We start from the raw sequence: 22,493 nt of genomic DNA on the forward strand, positions 1-22,493 counted from the left end.
AGCGTAAATTATCGTAAAGGTGACAGGAAAGTATGCCAAATTCTGTCTGCCAGTTTCAATCCGTAATCGATTATTTCCGAGGCGAAATTTATTTACCGCTTTTTTTTTTTATTTTTTTATTTTTTTTTTTATGTGAGGGATTCTTTACTGTATTCAAAAACTCAACTCAGCTTTATGACAATCAGTTTTGAACATGGAGTAAAAAGTCAACCTCTTGTTATGTGTTATCAAGTTTAATTGATGCCGAGTCATTTCTTCGTTAAGAGTTGACCGCACTTGAGAAATAAATGACAGGGAGTTATTTTCAGTCAAGTTTATATCAAAAATATGACCGGCCTGACTTAGGAGCTGCACGCGAAAATATGGCGCGCAGCTGGAACATTGACAGTTAGAAATCTGAAGCATATACATCATGTGGTTCACGGACAACGTCACTTTTTTAACGCTAAGTCTTATAGTAATAAGAGGAATGTGCGACAGGATACGAACCAAGGGTCGCAGCGGCCCAAGCTCAAAATGCGAGGAGTTACATGTTTTTTTTTTTTCTTTTACTTTTTGCGAACCTTCAGCGAAACGTGGCATGTGGCATATACTATTACGTGACTCTCGCCTTGCAGCATATAGAGGTGTTGTGTTATAACGCTTTGAATTTATAAAGGTTTGTATGGGAATGCAACGCCTTTGCTGAAAAAGTCAATTATTCTTATAATTTGTGAATAAAGTCTACTTACCCTGTTGCCTTGTTGTATTTTTCGGCGAGTTATCTTTCTGTGAGTAGTGGAAACCCACAGAACGATAACTCGCCGAAATCGCGTTAGGCCATCCCCCCACCCCCTTTTTTTTTCTCGTTTATTGTCGAATGCGTTTTCTGATTTTGGGTCGGTCGGTCGGAAAAGGAAGAAAAAAAGCAAAAATAAAATTGGAAAAGGAGTCTGGAACTAAGAGGCCCGGTACCTCAGCATAATATCCCTGGAGCCTGGAAACAACAAGGTGTGGTTACAAAGTCAACATCGCGGCGACGGAGGAAGGAAAAAGTCGACGTCGTTGTTAAAATCAAACGAGAACAGGGAAAAACTAAAAGTCTGTATGGCAAAAAATTGCTTATGTTTCAGATTAAAGTGACAATTCTTTGAAATAATGTGTCATTGCCTTCATTGCCTTCTGCGTAACTGTTTTTTTTTTTTTTTTTTTTTTGAAAACGCTAAAATCTGGGTCGGTCGGACGACGCTAAACAGAGCAAAAAAAGGGGATGGCCTTAGATCGGCCTGAGGAGCTGGCAAACAACAAAGAATACAACAAATATGCAAATGAAAGTCGCTAAATTGTAATGAGAAATATCACCACTACCGCGGCATTTCTGGGACTGGCCGCCAACATTTGTAAAGAAATTCAAATTTTTCCTACTAGAGTCTTCAGCTCGCTGAAGGTTGTTTAATAAAGGGTGGAATCAAATGGGCTAACTTGATAACTTGCCCATGCGCCCATGCGAAACCTGCGAACAGGCTCCCGGCGAGGACGGAAAAAATCTCGGTGAGCGCGAAACAGGAAAAGTCGGAGAGCAAAGTAATACTGAAATGATCCTAAAGAAATTATATTTATAAGCACATGATAGAGGTGTCAAACTCTGCGAAGCGACAAGAAGATATCAGCGGAAAGTCCGGAAACCATGCCTTTGATCTCTAAAAAAAAAAAAATTGCTATAGCACCGCCAAACGGCTCCACTCCACTAGCTTCTACATTAAAATTCCTCCTCGTAACAGAGCATAAAGTACTCTTCAGAATCACTTGTGAAATAACGAGACGTCGAGAGACCGAAATTTACAAGAGAACGGCAAATGCACCATTGTAACGAACCGTTGGCGTCGTATAATTTTACAAAGATCTGTCAAATATTCATCTCAAAGATGTCAAGAATCAGCGATTTAACCAATCAAATCATGATACCAGGAGCTGGTATCATAGAACGGCGGCATCAATAGAATGTCTACAGGCTCCCTCGCTTCGTTCGCAGGCTAGCCCATGCGCCGAGTCATGAACCCAGTTACCCGCCCCCTCCCCCTTTCCCCAAGGGTTTTCGTCTCTTTGTTTCTTCTTTTTAAAGCTTTCTCTATCGAAGGATTCCTTGTTTGCTGGCCGCTGTAAAGATTCCCTGTTTTCAAGATCCTTTCGAAGCTCTCGAAAAAGACAACCTCGGATTTTTGAAGAAAGTTATTTTAACTAACCAGGGCTCGTCGCTGACAAGAACGGCCCGTTAGTGACTACCATGAAAAGGAAACAGTTGTTTTCCTAGAAGAGATTCCGCAATACCATCACATCACATCTTATTAGGAGTATTAGATAGTTTTCCGCATGGAATCAATCACACAATATGGAGCATATGCTTAGGGTAGAAATTAAAAGCTAATGTTTGCACTTATTTCATGGGATTGCTTTCATCGACATATTTAACTGTCGCGGACGATTCGGGTCAGGTTGTTAATTCAGTTTCTACAAGTTTTCTTTTTTCGCAAAAATATAAAATACTCAAACTAAACAAACTCTCTTGTGTTCTGTTAATTTTAAAGGGGAGTTATTAAAGCAAGTCTTTCCCTACCAATAAGAACATAATATCTGCATTAAAATTAAGTCTGGATGTTTCAATATTTCCATGAGTAATTCAATATACCCAAAGTGGTTGATAGCTTTCCAAAACAGGGTCATAAATGATGAATATACGGTTTAGCCTAAAATCGTCCTCTTTCTTTTCTGCCATACAGATATACAGAAACAGATGGATAAAAAAAACAAAAACAGCCAGGTTGTTTCAGCTCAATGTCATTCACCTATAAAAAGCGTTTTTGAGTTTAGCAACGATCGACAAAATGTGGTTAACAAAATTCAAATAAATATACTTACTTCGATGTGTTAATGGTTTTAAATAATTTAAGATTTACAATTTGGCTAATCAGTTAAGTTAATCCTAATTACGGCTTATAAAAGAAAAAAAAAGAAAGGATAAAGCATAGCAGATTTTTTGCTTTTGTTTTTTTTTTAAATGATTTTATGGAAAAATCAGTTGTATCAGCGTTAATTTTACAATAGCAAGAAAAAAAATTCGAATGATATATCAAGCTATTACAGAATATCAAAACAGATGTGAGCTATGACTGATTTAATAATAGATAATATTTGTCTTTTCGCTTCGCTCAATAACCCTGACATGTATATTCTCCCCAAGTATTCATGTCTTTTTGTTTTAATAAGAAAAGATAGTCAGGAGCATGCAACTAATTCCTACTGGAAAAATAAAGTTTTCTTTAGTCACTCCATCGTTAAACCAGGAAAACCACTCAAATTAACCAAGCTAAAAGAATTGAGCCTTTTGGCTTGAATGTCCTTAATGGCCTGTCAACTTATCCTACGTATATATTACACTGTATTTCGCAATCCCTGCCCTTAAAAAAACAGGTGCGTATATATGACACATTGTGTTATTTTCCTATATGACAGAAGGAGTGTAGCAGTGGCTAGCCAAAATATTGTATTAAATCAAGTTAAATTCTACGTTGTGCTGGCTTTGCTATTTTTTTTTTTTTCTTTTAATATTTCCTGAAAATTGTACGGCGGAAATATCCGTCACCTTATAGCCGGCCAGATCTGTCTAATTGCGTCTGTAGTATTATATGGTAAACAGAACCTTACGTCAGTCACTGTGAAGAATTACTGACAGCCTGTTAGCTATAAGACAGACAGCGCTCTATAGTCACGTATCCAGAGGCAAAGAAGCCCGGGAACTGAAGCATCACTCCTAACACCAAGAAGATACAAGAGATCCGCACTAATGGCCACTCTCTGCCTAACTCAGCTGGTGATGATCACTCTTAACATTTTCCTGGTTGTGTTATTTGTGGCAGCGAACAAAGACCTTTGTGGTAGTGTTTTTGAAACTCAACTCGGTAAGTAAACTCATAGCAACTAGAGTGAATTAAAGAAGTTTTGTTTAGATCTCCTCGTAGGAAATTTTACATCAATAAAACTTTCATTTTTCTATTGTTTTCAGACCATGCTTTAATTGGTCACGTCATGAAGACGGCTGTAGTTGTGGACGAGTTTGAATGTCAGTTGAAATGCATTGGAAATAACAGTTGCAAGTCTTTTAACGTTCATCCCCATGGCAAATGCGAGTTTAACAGCGAAACACGACAAATGAAGTTGGAAGATTTTCAATGGAGGAGAGGATCTACTTATTATGGCTCTGTACAGGTCAGTTTTTTTCTCTCTTAAGGTGGCTGGCGATAGTTTCCAGCATTTTCCATCAATTATACGGATCAATCTATCACTCTTTATCAAGTGATGTTGTAATATTAGTATCACAGAATTGCTCAATCGTCGATAAACAAGTTGCATGTTGTGCTCGTGGCATAATACCGTACTATAGTAACAGTCAAACCAGTCAACGACACCTTGCATTTTAGCTTTCAGTTCTTAAATCTCAAAAATTGAGTTTGGCTACCCCTTTGTTTGTTTGTCTGTTTTTTGTTTTTTGTTTTTTGTTTTGTTTTGTTTTGTTTTGTTTTGTTTTTTGTTTTTTTGCAGAACATGTTAATATATAACGTTTTGAGAAATTTAAAAATAATTCTGTGGAGCGAGTTCAGAGCCACGAAACCCTCTAAGGAACTAGAGATATTGTTTTGACTGTTGCAGCTAAATAATTAGCATTTAGATAACTCTTTTAATTGTCTCAACCTAACCTAGGTCTCCTGCGTGGATGTGTCTCGTGATCGCAATGGACCAACAAAGAGAGGTCAGTGTCGTCCGGGTTACCAGGGAAAACAGATATTGTAGGTTACTTGGTTAACAATCGAGAGGGGAGGGTGGCGGGTTGAAAGTATCGCAGTGACTTCAAACGTTGAATTCTTTTTTTTTTTTTTCAGTTTGTTTAAAACATTATTGAAAAACATGTTAACTGGCCTCAAAGGAGATTTAGTCTGAGGTCGAAAGCGCTGTATGGCGACAGGGAGCGCGACTGGATAGACACAGTGTTTTGACATAATTAATGAACAATTCTTTTTAAAGCCCGTGTGAAGTCGTTCAATAAATACATACACGACTCGAGAGAACGTTTTGTTTTAGTCATGAAATGTTTCGAAAATATTTTGTTTTCAACAGATTGCTTAGATCTGCTTAACTCAGGACATACTCAGAGTGGAGAGTACCTTGTCAATCCAGACGGTAGAGGACACTTTACTGTCTACTGTGACATGCTCACTGACGGTGGAGGCTGGACCGTCTTTCAGAGAAGACAAGATGGCTCGGTAGACTTCTATCGGGGATGGAACGACTACAAAGCAGGCTTTGGTCAGCTGACTGCGGAGTTCTGGTTAGGAAACGACAAGATCCACCGACTGACGGCCTCTAGACCGAGCTCTCTACGAGTGGAGTTGGAGGACTGGAACGGAGCTAAAGTGTACGCTAAATATGGCAAGTTCAACATTAGTGATGAGCAGGCGCAGTATCGACTTGAAGTGGGTTCATTTTCAGGTACAGCGGGAGATTCGTTAGCATATCATAATAACATGGCGTTTACTACAAAAGACAGAGATAACGACAGACATAGTACCAACTGTGCTGTACGCTTTACAGGCGCCTGGTGGTACAACCATTGCTACTACTCCAATCTAAACGGACAATACCTGGGAGATAAACGTGATAGCCGTGGTCTCAGGTGGTACCACTTGAGAAGTTCTCTTTCACTCAAATTCACTGAAATGAAACTGAGGCCGTCATCGTAGAAAGAATACCAGTAGCTAGTTTAAATCTTAGATATTTAAATCTTAAATACGAACATCTGATCTTCGCTCATCACAGCTTACAATAATTGATCGATCGTTATCAATAATAAGTAGTTATTTCACTGAACTTAAGTGACGTTCATTAGTGATTCTTATAAAGCTAGTTTTTGGAATTTATTATGAAAAGCTTCCTTTAAAATCATTGATTTTAAGACAAAAAGTATGATTTTCACAGCAGTTGCCATAGGAAAAGATGTTCTAACATTAGCCATGGTCACTTCTCACAGCTTTCAATAATTAGTCGCCAGATTTAAATAAATTAACTGGCGTGAATGGAATCCTTGTAATTTTATATTTTAAAAGAGAGGTTTCCTTTACAATAACTGACATGATGAGCTAGAAACCGCGGTTGTGCGAGATTGACTGAAAGTTGAGATCCTTTCTTTGGTAAAGAAAATGACTTTTCTGGTTTAAATATTACCCGTTGTTTATAACTTTTCTGCAACCAGGCGTTGCTTTTCTCTTTGCGATGGTGAAGGGGAGCCTATGGGGGGGAGAGGGCAAAACAAGGCCTGATCTTGGGTTACCCGATATCTGTCGTAGAGCGCTAGCTTTTACTCACCTCTTGTCGCTATCCTTTGATTAACACTCCTTAATGTACACTCATGTTAAAATCGCTCCAATTAATGTCAGTTTACGCTTCAATGATCTGTGGACTCGTTAGATTTAAGTTCAGCCTACTGTAGTTTCTCTTTATTCCACTCGATCTTTTTCTTGGTCGTGCAGGATGGATCGAGAGAATAAACTAAAATTGGCATCTATTTAGGAGAGTCTGTGGGTTAAACTGATGGCTAGAGAATTGAGAATTTTTGTCAACTTTTTGACTGTCAGATGAAAACTGACTCTTTTTGAGATCTGCAAGATTTCCTGAGCTGAAAAATGGGCTTCATTTTAACTGACAGCTGAGAGATCGCTGCATGTATTTTACTTTAACCGGCCGCGGATCATCGCTAATCCAACTGTTCAATGTTAGAGCGTGAAAATTAAACTGTTGGAATTAAAGTAATTTGGCGGCGGGTGAGCTATTTTGAGATTCTATTGGACTAAGTAAAATTATGTTAATCAAATATATTTAAAACGTGGGATAAATTTAAGATTTTATAGAGCAAAAATATTAACAAGTATTTTCAGAAGGAAGTGCACGATTAAAAGGAACAAAGTAGATTACAGATCACTGATCAAATTTGATTTTGTGGCAGAATGTCAAGAAATCAAAATTGCTGCTCTGGTCGGAAATTGTGGATATTTTAGCCTTCGTTTCTTCTTTCCCTTGCTTTCACAAGGGTTAACATCTTCTTAGAATTTTTTCGTCAATGTTCAAGATAATGAAACAAGTTTATACATGCAGCAAACTCCAGGAAGTACGTAATAGAACACGATGTACAATGTATCAGCTGGAGAGCTGTCCCTTGAATTGAACGATCCAAATCCGATCAAAACGAATTGTTTTAGATGTTTACTGACTAAATTGCATTTTGCATAGACTACAAGTAGTCCCTCTTTCGCTTAGTCCGTCAAGCAAGACTGTAAATTATCCTCAAGAAGTGAATCGCTGGGCAAAATCCTGGGGAATTTGTTGATAGTCCCTAGCTCCTTTCGTGCGCTTCTCGCCCAAAGATTTCACGCGGCCATACTTTCATTCTTTCGTGCCACGCCCGGGCACCATGGACTGAGCGAGAGAGAGACTACTCGTAGTCTACATTTTGCAATTGTTTAATACACAGAAGATATTGATACAAAGGCCATTTACGATATGCGATCACAGATTAGAACTGAACACTCTACAAAAGAGTGTCCGTTAACAGCCCTTCTCCTTTGAGAAGTAACCCAAGCATATATTTGTATATTAATGACATTTTGAAAATGTATGTACGAGTTTGTATACAATTTAGAACTAATATTTCCTGCTGATAAATAATCTCGCAATCGCGAAATAAAGTTCGTCCAACAATACCTGGTGTTGCTTTCCATCGTCACGCTGCTTTTCTAAGAACTTTGAGCGCTTTTTAGTCGATATATCCTTATGTGCATTATACATGTCCAAGGTTGGCAGGCAGAAGGTCCAGCGTTAGATTCACCTCGGAAATTACTCGAGTCTTACCGCCAAAACTGTTGCTACTGCCATTTTGCCTCGAATTTCTTCGTTTCTGTAAAATAAAAGTACACATACTTTGTTTCTTTATGGAATTACTTAAGTCCCTATAATCAAATAACAATTTGAAATTGCCGCCATTTACATGTGAAACATATTATGGACCAAAAACGCGGCACTGGGTACCAAGGTAAAAGGACATTCAACGGGGAAGTGTAGGTTATTTTTGCACGTCCCATTTGGCTACACCAACCACCCCACGAGGAACAAATGTCCCCTCCTTTGTCTCTGATTGCACAAGTATGTGAAAAACTAATGTTCGAAGAAATATGTTGATAAGACGATACCATAAGAATCACACAACCGAGTCGAAGAATTAAATGAATTCACAAAATATTAACAGGCCAATTTTGAAATATAAAAATTCTAACGTGGCTCCCAGGTTTAGAGGAACAAAACGTTATTAAGAAATCAAATAAAGATTGAGGCACTAAACAACATAAACAATATTTTCCTTAATTTCCCTAATTTCCGGCGCCATGTTAGAGCTTTAATCACGGTATCGAAATTCACCCTTAAATCAATGTTTTTTTTTTTGTATGGCTTTTTTATTTTCTGCAGCTTAGCTGTTCTCTCGAGGGGGGTTAGGCTTTTTAGATCTTTTAGAATAAATCAACGCAACGTTTGAACAAACACTCTCACAAACGGAAGCCAAAAAATGTAAGTCTGTGATTAACTCACAGAATCCCAAGCAGTTTAAAGCCAGAGTCAGAAAAGTGAAAGGTAATTAATTATGGTTGTGCAGCTGTATCTTTGGTTATACTTATTTAATCAACCTGAAATTTTCCCTGATTATAAAACTGGGCGTCGTTCTTTGCCTTAACTATTATTTCGAATATATGTTATCACGTGACGTGTTACGTGATCATTTTGTTATTTTTTTTTTTTAGATCGGCGACTTGATGGCGAATTTTACTTATATTGATCAATAAATGAGCGTCTTTTATGAAATTTAAATTATCTACATTGCTACCGATGTTTGGAATTGTAGCTAATTGTCCTCTTTGATTTCTTCCTTGCGGGGAAATATAAATGATCAAAAGTCCAATTTTCTGAAAAAAAATGACGTTTAACCTTATAAATTTTCTGCGAAACCTGGAACGATCATTTCAAACGTGGGAAGATGGAAATAATTGACCTGCATCTAAAAGGCTTATTAGCTCGTTTTTGTTGGATGATCTTTCTAAAAACCGAAATCAATTCGTCAAATATTGGTTATTTCCGCTTAACTTCACGCGACGTGTCACATGATACGTCAAAAGCATCAAATATACCTCAAAAATCTTACTATCTGGTAAATTTAGTTTCACTGTCAGTTATGTCCTAAGAAATATAACTAATAAATTACTTTTAATAGTAAAACTCTTTCACCTACGCCTAAAATGGTTTGATATATATCCGAAAAAAAAAAGCGATTTCCCTGCAAAACTTAGTTACATTTCCGCTCTTACTTGCAGGGCTTTACTTTTCCACGTGTGGCCAGTATTTTAATCATGCATGCCTTGCAGACCTATCTATGCATTGTTTTAAAATTGCTGACAACACACCGTTCACAGCTTTGTCTCGCATGACATCAACAGCAGACCATTTGGCAAGTTACCCAAACTCGTGATCTCAGTATCACGTAACCAGCTGAAGCAGTTTGTATTCCACTAACGTTGTGGAATTACGGATTGATATCGCCGAAATCATGGCTGTTCAAGAGCAAAGTATGCCTTCCTTTGCTTCTATTATTTCTGTTCTCTCCATTGTGTTTTACTGCGCCGGCTTTTTAAGAGTTGAGCTGGAACTACACGAGCAAAAGAAAAGAATAAACGACCTTGAAAGTGTTGCGGAGGCCAAGTCGCCGCCAAACGACGCAGACATGAAGATAATCAAGAATGTTCTTGGTAAGTTTTTCTGATACCAGCTAGAGTTGACAAGTTGTTAGAATCATAAAATACAATTATCAAAACCAAAGCTTGTTTCAATTGCATATACTGTGTAACGTCTGTGAGTTAAAAGCAAGTCGAAAATAAACGTGTTTCTACATGTCCGTTTGTGCTGTTCAGACGCAATGTCTGAACTGAAGGTTAGCGGGTCAAGGTTTTCTTTAATCTACTGCAGCCAATTTCACATGAAAATAATGATTCTTGATTCAGACGCATTTTTCTTTAGCCAAGACTAACGCAATGATAAGGAACAAGTCCCTTCACTTTTTCACTTTGATGAAACTTGGCACACCAATGGAGTAATTTTTTTGACAGTTTTTGCATCAGGAAATGAGCAAAGGATACGTTGTCTACTGATGCTCCAAATACTTTTTTTAGCCTCTATTGAAGGAGACGTCAAGTATTTCCGTTTCAGTCATTTCGTGAAGCTAGTATTGAAAACTTTACGCTAGCCTGCGGCGATAATGGCATCACAGACACTTAAAAATCCTTGTCCTTAACCTAAAGTTAAGTTCGTTATAAATGCTTTGCATATAGTAGTCTTTCTGTCTTTTCCATTCAAATAGATTTTCCTTTCTTCCCAAAATTAAAAGTCCATCCTCTAAACCCGGGTCTAAACTCCACAGACACAGCCGTCAACTTGACTCAATTAAGAACTTCACAGAAGCTAAACACACAGCAGAAACGATGGTGAAAATCAGCAAACTTTTATCAGAGGGGAGACTGCATCTCTGTCAGTCAAAGAATGTCACGTGCTCTTCAGGTCCCCCAGGCCCTCCCGGTCTACCTGGACCCAGAGGACACAAAGGAGCCCGGGGACGAAGAGGACAGAAAGGAAAGACTGGAAAAAAGGGAGATCAAGGTATTATGGGATCGCCAGGAAAGAGCGGCAAGCAAGGTCTTATGGGACCTGTAGGACTACAGGGAGAGACTGGAAACAAAGGAGAGAAAGGAGACATGGGACCCGCAGGCATGCCGGGAACTAAAGGCGAGCCCGGTGAATCGATATCATCACCTGCTGTTGTTGTTTCTCCTGTGACGTTGACAGTGAACGAAGGTGGAACAGCCTCGTTTCAGTGTTTAGCCAGCGGTAATCCTGAGCCTACGGTATCGTGGGGTAAACTGGGAAATCAATCAAAAATAACTCAATCAGCGGTTTCAGGAGGAAAGTTGGAGTTAAAGAAGGTGATCGGAAGTGACTCAGGCGTTTATCGGTGCTCAGCGACAAACATCCTGGGGAATTCACAGGAAGTGGTGCGATTAACAGTAAATGGTAAGTTTCTGGTTATTTTGAATGCTGAAATAAGCTTTTCAGTGAAATACATTGCTACACGATGCAGTTTTTACAAATCGCGTTTATCATTGTGGGAAGACCAACAGTTCAAATTTCAGTTTGAAAAACACAAAAGGCCCTTTTTGCTTTTTTAGAGTTAAATTAACACGAATGTAGCGCTGGTTTTCCTTGGAAACCGCTACAATCTTCAGTTGTGCACTAACCTAATTGAATGACCCGAAATAACAACAAGACACAACAAAGTGACTCAGGCGTTTATTAGTGTTCAGCAACAAAAATCCTGGGCAATTCACAGGAAGTGGTGGGATTAGCAGTAAATGGTGAGTTTCTAGTTATTTTAATTGCTGAAATTAGCTTTCCAGTAAAATACATTGCTATACAATGCATCTTTTACAGATCACGTTTGTCATTGTTGGGTATGCCAAAGTTCAATTTTCAGTTTGAAAACCACAAAGCGCCCTCTTTGTTTTTATAGGGTTAAATTAACACGAATGTAGCGTTGGTTTTTCCTTGGAAACAGCTACAATTTTCAGTTCTGTACTAACCTAAGCGAATTAATCGAAATGACAAATAAGACACCACAAATCACGGAGATTAGATTGACGGCTGGGAGCAACGCCTTCAACCCGTAGCGCAGATACTTAGATATTTTTCTATAACTTTGATTAATGTTTACGTAGATTTCTACACTGCGGACTCGTTGAAGCCTTTTATGCTACGGTGTAGTAAAAAAAAAAAGAGAATACCGCAAAACTGAACAATCATAACAAGTGTTTCAAGGACAATGTTTCTTTCTAGAGTAGAGTCTTACAATGCTCTCTCGCTTGCATCTTAGTTTACTTGAACAAACACTATACTAAGAGTGTTTCGAGGATCTGTATGGTGGTGCTGGATTCTCAGTGAGTTTCAATTTTGGCCATGTCTCGGCTACGAGCTAAAATTCGAGCTGTTTCATAGTTATCAGTTAACCTTGAGAAATTTCAGTTAACTTTCACTTCTCACTCGTTTTTGTTGTATTGGGACCTATGGTATGTTAGCAAAGTGTCCATCTCATAGGCAGAACAGGGTCAAGTAGCATTCTTTTTTAAAACGTTCCAGTGCCTTCGAACTGTTTGGAGACTTACTGAATACTTTTTACTACCCTGCGAAAACCTTAACCTATTTAGCCAGGGCTTTTTCGTTCGTTCTTCAGACTAGGTAAGCATTTTTTTTACCCTACCAACCCCTCCCCCCCACCCCACCCCACTTTCACCCAAACACGCACACCTATGTATATCCAAAACCATTCACTTAAAAATCCGAACATGTCTACGTTACTGATGATTACGTTTCAAACAGATGTAATATCACGCCTAAACGACGTCACGTTTTAAAACATTCATTATTTTGGATTCGCGATCTTTGATTTCAAACATTACTCATTAATGCTACAACTCCTCCAAATTTGATTTAGAAACAAACAAGAACTCGATTTAAAAAGGGTGACAGTCAGGTCTGTCGAGAACATTCAAAGCTGCCTATTCCATAAGTCCAGACAAACGTTTTTGTCGATAAGTGGCTTATCAATTTTTAATTAATTACAGGTACATTAAAGGTTCGCTATATAAACCTCTAACCAGGCAGAAAAGCTCAATCATCTCAGTTGACGTTTATCTGAATGTTTCTCAGCTATAAGTTAAAAAAAAACCTGCCAATTCTCTAGTGGCAGATAATCCCATACACATCATTAATTTCGGCTTTTTCCTCTGAAAAAAGAGTTAAATCAAGAAATCTAAATCATACCAAGCTTAATGATATTTACTTGGTTGCAGTTCATCCTCAAGTCTCTCTTCAACCGGGACCTAAGTTCGCCACCGAAGGAAGTGACGTCACCCTACCAACCTGTCACGTGACCGGATACCCGGCACCAGTAGTCACCTGGAGGAAGTCGTCTGGTCAGTTACCCCAGGGGAGGGTGCAATATAAAAACAACGTCCTACGAATTTCCGATGTCCGTGAAAGTGACTCTGACGCATACTTCTGTTCAGCGGTTAACCTTTTAGGAAATGTTGAAAAGAAAACTCAACTAGTTGTGGTTTCCCTTCCTGTGTTTACCATTAAGCCACCTGAAAAGGTGTTTCCTGTTACCGGCGACACTTTGACGTTAAACTGCAGCGCTACTGGTGATCCACGACCACTCATTAGCTGGAAAAGACAAGGAGAAGCACTGCCCACGGGAAGGAGTGACAAGAGGAACGATGCGCTTATCATAAGAGATCTGAGAGAAGACGATGCTGGGATCTATATTTGTGTGGCTACAAGCTCAGGAGTCTTTCATATTGAAGCAATAAGTTATGTTGAAGTTAAAGCAAGAGGTAAGTAGTTTTATATGAGCAAAGCAATGTTAAAATACTAGCTTTCTTCTACAGAAACAATACTAATCAGCTTTAGTCCATAGTCTTAATAAAGATTACTTATAAACTGCATTGGAAGTTGTAACAAAGGCGTTGTATTACGCGTATATCTCAAGTAGTTAATTTACAGGGATCTTTATTTGTAGGGCGGCAAGTTTAGGAGTGTTTCATATCAAGAATATAAGTAACGTTAAAGTGATTGAAGGAAAAGGTACAGGCAATATGTGGACGGAAATATTAAACTTGTGAGAAAAAAAATTAATTTCCTGGCCGGAGTTCGACATCTTTTATCGACCAACAAAAACTGACATGATCAGCTAGAACAGCTTGTTTATTTATTTGTGAGTTTGTTGCTAATTTTCCATTGAACAAGGAAGCGTGGTTGAGCGGACAACACGTTGGACTAGAAATCGATATGTCACAGTTTTAATCCTCCAGTCTAACGACCATTATTTTACGGAGTTTTAAGGAGCAGTCCCAAAATATTTAACTCCCAAGCTTCGTAGGATAAAAAGCAGTTTATCCTTATACAAATAGTTTATGTCTTATTTGGACTGTTCTTTTAATGATTGAGAGTTTTTACTAGCGAGAAAGATGTTTTCTTCACATGTTGCGTGAAAAGTGAAAAAAAGAAACGAATCCGGATTTGAAAAACTTGTAGACAGGGTCTGTGTTGGGAGGCTATATTTCTCAGGTCATGAAGGAGAATAGGGGCTGTCAGTCAGAAGTCACTGTGACAAACAAATAACACTTTTACACTGTGACAAAAACAGTTCTGAAATGCAGCTTGCAATGTACTCTATAACCGTAACTTCTCACGACTGAATCTCTCTTCAACGAAAAATCTTGGGAATTGACCGCTTTCGTTTGAAGAGAACCAGAGGAAACATTTGAAAGGGCCCTTACAAGTTTACTTGTTTGTTTGTTTGTTTGTTCAGTTCCTTGTTTTCGCTTTTGGTGATCTTTTTTTTTATTTTTAATATTTTTTCTTTATATATACTTTATTTTTATGTTTGTAAGCCAAAGCAATTGACCAATTCTTATAGCGCTAAATTAAACCAATACAAAAAGAGATTTAATTAATTGACCTCGTTTCTCTCTTCTTAGATTGTTCTGATCTGCTAAAATCAGGCCATACTCAAAGTGGATTGTACTCTGTCAACCCAGACGGCAGAGGACACTTTACTGTCTACTGTGACATGCGCACTGACGGTGGAGGCTGGACCGTCTTTCAGAGAAGACAAGATGGCTCGGTAGACTTCTATCGGGGATGGAACGACTACAAAGCAGGCTTTGGTCAGCTGACTGCTGAGTTCTGGTTAGGAAACGACAAGATACACCGACTGACAGCCTCTAGACCGAGCTCTCTACGAGTGGAGCTGGAGGACTGGAACGGGGTTAAAGTGTACGCCAAATATGGCAAGTTTAACATTGGTGATGAGCAGGCGCAGTATCGACTTGAAGTGGGTTCATATTCAGGTACAGCGGGAGATTCGTTAGCATATCATAATAACATGGCGTTTACCACAAAAGACAGAGATAATGACAGATGGAGTAACAACTGTGCTGAAAATAATAGAGGCGCCTGGTGGTACAACGCTTGCTACGCCTCCAATCTAAACGGACAATACCTGGGAGATAAACGTGATGGCCGAGGAGCCAGGTGGCACCACTTCAGAGGTTCTCTTTCACTCAAATTCACTGAAATGAAACTGAGGCCGTCATCGTAGAAATAATACCAGTAACAGGTTTAATCCTGTTAGTGACGTAAATGCCAACATTTGATCTTCGCTTACCACAGCTAACAGTAATTGATCGATAACAAACAATGATTCGTAGTTGTTTCATCAAGTTAAGTGGAGTTCTTGAATTGGAATTCTTATAAAGATAAAAATAGTTTCCTTTACAATCATTGACTTTAAGTCAGAAACTATAACTTTTTCAGCCTTTATTATAACAAATGTTTTCCTAGTATTAGCCATGGTCGCTTATCACAGCATTCTCACGCCCTGATTTGTACTTATATATGTATATTTCATTCCCTTTTTCTATAACTTGAAAATAATCTCAGGGAGATCGAAACGTCGTTTTTTACCGCTAGTTTTTATTCTGAAATGTGTTTCCAAAAAAACTACTTATAAGAATTTTAATAATTAGTCGATTTAATCATTAAGGAAACGGTCGGAGTTCTTGTAATTTTTCTTCCAAAAAATGAACGAAAAACCACCAGTTTGCAATATTGAATTAAAGTTTTTGAACCTTTCTTGAAAAGGCGATGATTTTCTGGTATATGTTACCCGTTGCTAATAAATTTGCTAACCAAGTGATAGCTGGTGTTGAATCACGCCTTCCTTTTCTCGTCCCGGCGGTGTGTGGCAAGGGCGCAAGGGGAGGGGGCAGGCAAGGTAGACAGGGTGGTGGCCGTGGGGAGGAAGTAAATTCGCTTCATGCCGGGTTATCTGGTGGCAAGAAGGAGGTGGCTGAAACAAACAAAAAAAAAAAACGGGAACAAAATTTAGAAGCCAAACTGTAGTTTCTTGTTATCAAAATAAAATGCAAGCCTCCTAAAATAAGTTAATCTAGCCTAAAATTGTGACCTAAATGGAAAATGAAGATCAAAGGAAGGGAAAATAAATTGACCTTGCGTACAGCAATTAGTCCCAAGTCTCCCCGTCCAGTATCTGTACTCGTAGTTGTCTTCGTCGTCCGCAAATCGTAAATTCACTATTAATTTCTTTCTTCTTGCCGCGATTGAGAAAGCTGGCTACGTTTCGTTACGTTTTACGCTTCAAGGCGAACTGCCATCGCCTGTCCACAAACCAAGGTGAATTATTAGCAAGAGTCTTAGCATGAAGACAATAGGGTACAATGATATCGCTAATGCCCTCGATAGGAAGCCTGTGCTGTCCAGAGTTCTTTACATTAGGTACGTGGCCAAAACCTACAGTCCAACATGTATGTATGGTTCAAACAGACGTCAAACCTTTTACTCCGGGATTTTCAAGGACAATTCAGCAATTTTTACAGACTGAGTTCCCTCAAAATATCAAGCGAAATTTGTTTAGATTGAGGGAGATAAAATACAGAGTGCTAAAAATCCCATTGAGGACGTGCAGGATTACTTGCACTGTTAGAGTCATCGGAATTAACTTTTTGAGACTAAAATGTTTTCTTAACTTAGTTGGTATATAAATAAAGTATTGTTATTCCCTTATCTATGTTAGCCTTGCTAGTTTATCCCGGCTGTAGTCTCAGGGCATTTGAAGACTGCTGCTGGTAAAAATTCAAGGATTTTTCTTCATTTCAAGGGCTTTCAAAGGGTATGAATATTTTTCTTGGAGTTTTCAAAGCGGGTGCTAACCATGAGTATGTAATGGTCATCTTCTATCAAGCCGCTGGTTTTCGTAGTCCTAAATGTTCGCCCATACACCTCTGGCTCAGACGTGAGGAGAAGGGTCCGGAAACTCTTAATAATTCTGTTGTTTTTTATTTTTATTTCGCCTTCTTTGCGTTTTATTTTGTTGATGTACTCGTCCTTTTTGTCACTGCAAGCTTTAAAAGTCCTACAAACCAGGTAACTATATTGGTTGAGAACAAATTCTGCCTAGTTCAGCTTTTCTCTACAATGCCAACAGTAGTAACATGCGAGTAACAAGTCAACTTCATTTTTTGCTCAAATAGAACCACGTCTAGGACAACACAAATGTTAAAACTTTCTCATTGTAACAATTGTTCTCCGAGGAGCAACGACGAAGATACAGCTATTCATGTCATAGGAAAAGCGATGGATTTTTAAGGTCCGTCTGCTCTGGATGTACCCCCGCGATTTTCACTAGACTGGATCCCAGCGTGATTTTTTGACGGGCGGTTTTGGTGGTTTGGGCGCTTTAGGCCTGTCGGGAGGTTTGGCAGTGCTGTGATGACTTCTGGCGTCCCACGTGTTGGAGGTGGAGGAGGCGGCGGCGCAGAAGTGAGACTTGTACTGCGCCTGGTGAACGAGAGTATTACAAAACGTGACTGAAGCGTGACAGAAGCTGCCATAAACGTGACTTAGTTCATCTACGTGACGGTATGTCACAGTTTACTATTATCAATGTCATTTCAAAGTTAACAGTTTGCTAGAGGGGATGGGCAAGAAATAAACTCGAAAGAAACAACGACGGAAAAAAAGAAATGCAATTTAGACAAATTATGTGCGATGGACTTGAAAAAATATAAGTTTGGTTTGATCTTTTAAAGAGGCGTCGTCCGTGACGTATCAACCTTAAGCTAGCGTAATAGTAGCGTGACGGTATCGTGATCTTGTCTTTGTCATATTGAAGTAACGTAACTTACCAACTTTTAAATGACATCACGTAACGTTTCCTAACGCACTAAGAATGGAGGGATGGAAAATAAGTACCTGGAAGGCGGCTTTGAGAGCTGATGTTCGATCGTTCCTTGCTGTAGAACCGAACACTCCGCCTGACGCTGAGGAAGATGGCGGACAAAATGAAGACTTGGAGGAAGACGATGACACGGAAGACCATTGCGGATAAGTTGAATCTGAGTGGGAATGCTGTGCTCCTCTGTCATCACCAACATGGTTGTCCTGTGGAAAAAAAAAAAACAAGAAAATCCTTAACTTTTCTGTTCTCTAGAAACTCACTGATAACTTTCTATTCGTAGTTGCGTGGCTTAGATCCAACTGAATTCTCAGTTGTCTCGAGGGAATATCGCCCAAAGCAGAGACGCCAAAGTGCTGAAAAAAAACTCTACATCACTCCTTGTGAACATTCGTGCATATGGAATTTGAAAATTGTCCTTTCTTAATGGAAAAACTTTTAACTTAAAGCAAATGAGGTGTCTGCAAAACGGTTTAAAGGACTGTAGTCAACCAAAACCAAAGCTGTGGCCACATCCGAGAACCAACGCAGTGAACCAATCAGAGCTCGTAACATAAACGTGCTAGTCGTGCTTAGCGCGGGAAAATGCGCACGCTCGAGTCGCAATTGGTTTCAGTTAAGCTCCTTATTGGCTGAAAATATATTAGCACCGTTCTGATTGGTTTCAGTTCACCCTGAGCACGCGAGATCTTTCAGGACATAGCCTGGTACAATACTTGAAAAATGTTGGCCCAGCAATGAAGCAATCTTATTGGTTGATTTTATTGAGTTATTAACTCTCTAACCCAGCTTAGTCGTGTAATAAAGTAAATCAACCGCCGATGAGGGTATAAATGATTAACCTTCTCATTGACCGCAACTTTATAACAAAACAAGTATCGTAATATCCATTTATCTAACAAAAGCAGTTTACCGTCGATGCCTGCATTCCCAGGCCGGGTCTTTCACGCATGCGTGGTCTTCCCTCTCTTCCGCTGGCTTTTCCTTTGCCGTGACGGAAACGCGACTTCCGGAACCAGGCGTTCTGTGAATGAGAATGAGACAGTCACACAGACACAAAGCTTTAGAACTCTCGGAGTAAACATATCCAAAGATAGTGAAAAGGTCTTCATACCTTCATAGCCATGTCCATCAAAGCTTCAGGGACCACTTGATTGGCACCTTCCTGAGGAGGAAAAAATGAAAACTAGCCCTCAAAAAAAGGAAAATCCACGGATACACAATATAAGTTATACAACGCGCACGAACCGCGTGGAACTCTCTCGAACACACGTTTCGCGCGCGTTGCAAACACCTGCAGTTTACCTCCATACTCCATTCCAACCTCTCACAATAAAATTGCAAATTGCGGTATTGGAAGATGCACGAGTTGTCTCAACACCTCCCATTAGCGAGTATAACGAAAACTTCGATTTCTCAAGTAAGATTTTCTTCAAACAATTTATTAAGTCCTCATATTAGCGTAACTGGGCTTGCAAAAACCTGCTTCTGGAGTCAAGGAACTTATATAGGGAGAGAGTTTCCTCTTCGTCGCCAATCAAATATCTGATTCCGTTACCCTTTAAACACCAAAGCAAACTTTACAACTCACCAAATTCCGCACCAGATCTCCTGAAAAGTTTTGGTCCGCAAACGTAAGGAGCGTGTATGCCACACCCTTTTCGCCTGTACAAAGAGAACAAAAACATGGTCTCAAATCGCCCCGTTCATTATCAAACAAAACAAAACCGCAAGAAAAATTGTCTATAGAGGTTTTGCACGGCAGCCATGTTGCATGACAGGAACAATAGATTCCTTTTCCTATGGGACAAAAATGTTCTTTCTAATGCAAAACATTTTCATTGTTCCTACCATGCAACATGGCTGCCGTGCAAAACCTCTGTAACCCACTCCTCGTCATTATGTAAGTCGAATAATCTCTCGTATTGCGATTGGTTCTTACTTATGATCTATTGGAGGACAGACGTATAGATGAGGTCATTGACAATTTTTGTTTCTTTACTGTATAAAAAAGATGGATTTCATGTTGCCGTGCGTCCGTTCAGTAATAGATCACAGAACACGTCAAAATGTAGTAAGAACATTACTGACACACACGCCTAATGGCTCTTTAGTTTTCTTACCACATTTTGACGTCATTTGTGATTTCTTAGGGTGCGTTCCTTTGGGGTTATCTGGATCAGGATCAGTGATCCAAGATGGTGCATCAAAGGAAACGAACTCTGGTCACGGATTCATCGGTTCTTTTTATGCACCATGATCCGAGTGATCTTGGATCACTGATCCTGATCAAGATCACCCCAAAGGAACGCACCCTTACAGAACAGACACAAGGCAACATGTAATCTATTGGTTAAATAGTTATCGAGTACAATCTAAAACGGTCTTGAAGAGCAGTAATATGAACGAAGGCGACTGCAATGAAAGCTTACCTGCTCTTCCAGTTCGACCAATCCTATGCGTGTGTGTGTGAATTTCGCGTGCAACGTCATAAGTTACGACGGTTCTGATTGACGGGATGTCCAAGCCACGTGCTTTGAAGGGATAATATTAACACGTTTACTCGTTCTTATTTTCACTTTTGTTTAGCTAAATTCTAATCTCTATGTGGAGTACAAATAAAGTTGTTGTTGTTGTTGTTACGTGAGAGCACAAACGCTCAACTTTCTGAAAAAGATTTTGAATAGACGGTCAACTTGCTGAGTTCAGCGTCACCCGAGCTCTTCTCTGATTGGTTTAAAAAAGGATCAATCATGATAAGCCAATCAGAGCCTACTTTTTAACCCAATCACGTGCGAAACGTAAGCCAACTATGACTTATGGCGTAAGCAGCTTTTCCTGCGCTTTTTTTTCCCACGCTTTGTGTCGGCTGTGTTCTTGCGATGAGCTTTGATTGGTTCATTGCTCTATTTTAGACCTTTATTTACCCTCGGTAAGTGATGATGGAGGGAATATAAAAACATTAGAAACAAGTATTACAAATTAACCATAACAAGCTCAACAATCCCTAACCGGCAGGAGGTGAAGACGTTGGCTCGGCATTGGACATCGGCACTAATGTCCCGGGAAAGTTCCGCATCATTTCCCTCGTAACGTTTTCGACATTTCGTCACTTTTGCGCCAATGGATAGCGTCCAGGGGCCCGTTTCTCGAAGGTCCCGAAAAGCTTTCGCAACCGGAAAGCCGTAGCAAAATCTCAAACCTTATGATTACAGAGCTGTTTTATTCACATAGCACTATCATTAATATCAACAGAGGTTCTCTTCGTACAAGAAGTTTCAGGCGTGTACACCTCTCTGTTTTTCAGATACAGATTAACTAAGAATGGCTTTCCAGGCCCGAAAAGTTTCCAGGGCTTTCAAGAAACGGACCCTGGGCCGGGTTGTTCAAAGCCCGATTAAGCTAACCCAGGAGTAGCGAGAATTTGGATTTCATTTTTGTAACTTTTCGTAGAGGTTTTCTGTTTATATTGTTTGTCATTTAGTCTTGAGTTGGAATAATCTCAAACTTCACAAAACATAGGCAGTGAAAAACATTTTTACACAAGGAAAACTAATTCTTCGGTCAACTTTAAATCCTGGGCTCGCGTCAACCGGCCTTCGAACAACCAGACTTTGGGGTGAACATGTACAGTGGTCAGATGGGACTTCAACACGGACCTCCGGATTTCAGATTAATCCGGCGCCTGAACCACTCGGCGCTGAGACATTTCCTCTACCTACAAAAACACAAAGAATTGATTGTTCCTTACCTGCCACATCAGTGGCTACCAAAATGGGAATCTCCTGTTTCTTGAACGCGTTGATAACTTTGTTTCTCTCGAACTGGTCCATGTCTCCATGCAGCAAAACCACTAAAAACAGCGACATTAATCACCAGTAAGAAACATTACAGACTACGGAAATGAACGCTTTCATTCAGTTAGGCCCAGTCCACGCTACGCCGGAGAAATTTGAAAACCCAACAGTCACCAGCCATATTGGATTTGTGTTTGAGAAAAACTCGGGCAGGGAAATCAAATGAAGATCGTGACGTCATCGTTTTCGAAAAGCTCCGTTTTCGAAATGTTTTCCGTCCATACTACGACGCAAAGCCAGCGTTTACAAATTCCTCCGATTTGAACAGGGTTTTCGAAAAGCTCCGTTTTCGGTCCAGATTAGTGTGGACGGCACGCCTAAGCGTACAAATAAACCTCCGTTTTCAAATTTCTTCGGCGTTGCGTGGACAGGGCCTTAGTTCTCGATTGTGAACGAAGTCACCCGTAACAAAAGAGCGAGAATGTGAAGCAAGCGATCGATGACAAACCTCCAAAGCTTTTTCGTAGTTACTGTCGATGAAACAAAATTCATTTTCAAAAGGAAAACTATTTTGATGTCCGGAAAGTTTTAGTAGTCTGTGGCAGTGACGCTGACATAGACACATCGCTATCATATGCATTGGTAACAGTTTCCCGTTAACTGAAAGAGGCTCGTACGAAAAGGATTTTCTCGCAAAAGCGGCGGCATAT

General features: G+C 39.6%; 3 protein-coding genes across 4 annotated transcripts; 2 read left to right on the forward strand and 1 right to left on the reverse strand.

Moving 5' to 3' along the window:
• The first annotated feature begins 3,520 nt into the window (after positions 1–3,520).
• On the forward strand, positions 3,521–7,782 carry LOC149115753 (fibrinogen-like protein A). Its single transcript, XM_089285150.1, has 4 exons — positions 3,521–3,935; positions 4,040–4,242; positions 4,735–4,783; positions 5,149–7,782. Exons 1-4 carry the CDS (start codon positions 3,821–3,823, stop codon positions 5,769–5,771), a joined length of 990 nt encoding a protein of 329 aa, XP_089141276.1. The 5' UTR covers positions 3,521–3,820; the 3' UTR covers positions 5,772–7,782.
• Positions 7,783–9,538: 1,756 nt separating this feature from the next.
• Positions 9,539–16,174, forward strand: LOC149115754 (uncharacterized). Of its 2 annotated transcripts, none has more exons than XM_089285144.1 (4): positions 9,539–9,876; positions 10,481–11,187; positions 13,020–13,562; positions 14,709–16,174. In XM_089285144.1, the coding sequence occupies exons 1-4, from the start codon at positions 9,674–9,676 to the stop codon at positions 15,329–15,331; spliced, it is 2,076 nt and encodes a 691-aa protein (XP_089141270.1). In that variant the 5' UTR covers positions 9,539–9,673; the 3' UTR covers positions 15,332–16,174. The 2 variants fall into 2 exon arrangements, with proteins under 2 accessions (XP_089141270.1, XP_089141269.1); XM_089285143.1 differs by having other exon boundaries at positions 9,800–9,872.
• A 381-nt stretch (positions 16,175–16,555) lies between these two features.
• LOC149115755 (ATP-dependent RNA helicase DDX42-like) lies at positions 16,556–21,819 on the reverse strand. Its single transcript, XM_089285716.1, has 7 exons — positions 21,738–21,819; positions 20,419–20,520; positions 19,578–19,651; positions 19,101–19,151; positions 18,900–19,010; positions 18,004–18,192; positions 16,556–17,589 (listed from the first exon to the last, which is right to left on the reverse strand). Exons 1-7 carry the CDS (start codon positions 21,817–21,819, stop codon positions 17,434–17,436), a joined length of 765 nt encoding a protein of 254 aa, XP_089141842.1. The 3' UTR covers positions 16,556–17,433.
• Positions 21,820–22,493: the final 674 nt, after the last annotated feature.

Source organism: Orbicella faveolata, unplaced genomic scaffold (genome assembly GCF_042242905.1).
Source record: "Orbicella faveolata isolate gen_17 unplaced genomic scaffold, um_ofav_v1 contig_13, whole genome shotgun sequence".
NCBI classification, from domain to species: Eukaryota; Metazoa; Cnidaria; class Anthozoa; order Scleractinia; family Merulinidae; genus Orbicella; species Orbicella faveolata.

Bases quoted from the DNA above. Each gene is read 5' to 3' on its own strand.
- LOC149115753 (XM_089285150.1), top strand. From the start codon at position 3,821: ATGGCCACTCTCTGCCTAACTCAGCTGGTGATGATCACTCTTAACATT. The intron at 3,936-4,039 runs GTAAGTAAACTC...TATTGTTTTCAG, and splicing joins TGTTTTTGAAACTCAACTCG to ACCATGCTTTAATTGGTCAC. The intron at 4,784-5,148 runs GTCAGTGTCGTC...TGTTTTCAACAG, and splicing joins CAATGGACCAACAAAGAGAG to ATTGCTTAGATCTGCTTAAC.
- LOC149115754 (XM_089285144.1), top strand. From the start codon at position 9,674: ATGGCTGTTCAAGAGCAAAGTATGCCTTCCTTTGCTTCTATTATTTCT. The intron at 9,877-10,480 runs GTTTTTCTGATA...CCATTCAAATAG, and splicing joins ATCAAGAATGTTCTTGGTAA to ATTTTCCTTTCTTCCCAAAA. The intron at 11,188-13,019 runs GTAAGTTTCTGG...ACTTGGTTGCAG, and splicing joins GGTGCGATTAACAGTAAATG to TTCATCCTCAAGTCTCTCTT.
- LOC149115755 (XM_089285716.1), bottom strand. From the start codon at position 21,819: ATGGACCAGTTCGAGAGAAACAAAGTTATCAACGCGTTCAAGAAACAG. The intron at 19,652-20,418 runs GTAAGCTTTCAT...CTCTTTGTACAG, and splicing joins TGGTCGAACTGGAAGAGCAG to GCGAAAAGGGTGTGGCATAC. The intron at 19,152-19,577 runs GTGAGTTGTAAA...TTTCCTCCTCAG, and splicing joins GAGATCTGGTGCGGAATTTG to GAAGGTGCCAATCAAGTGGT.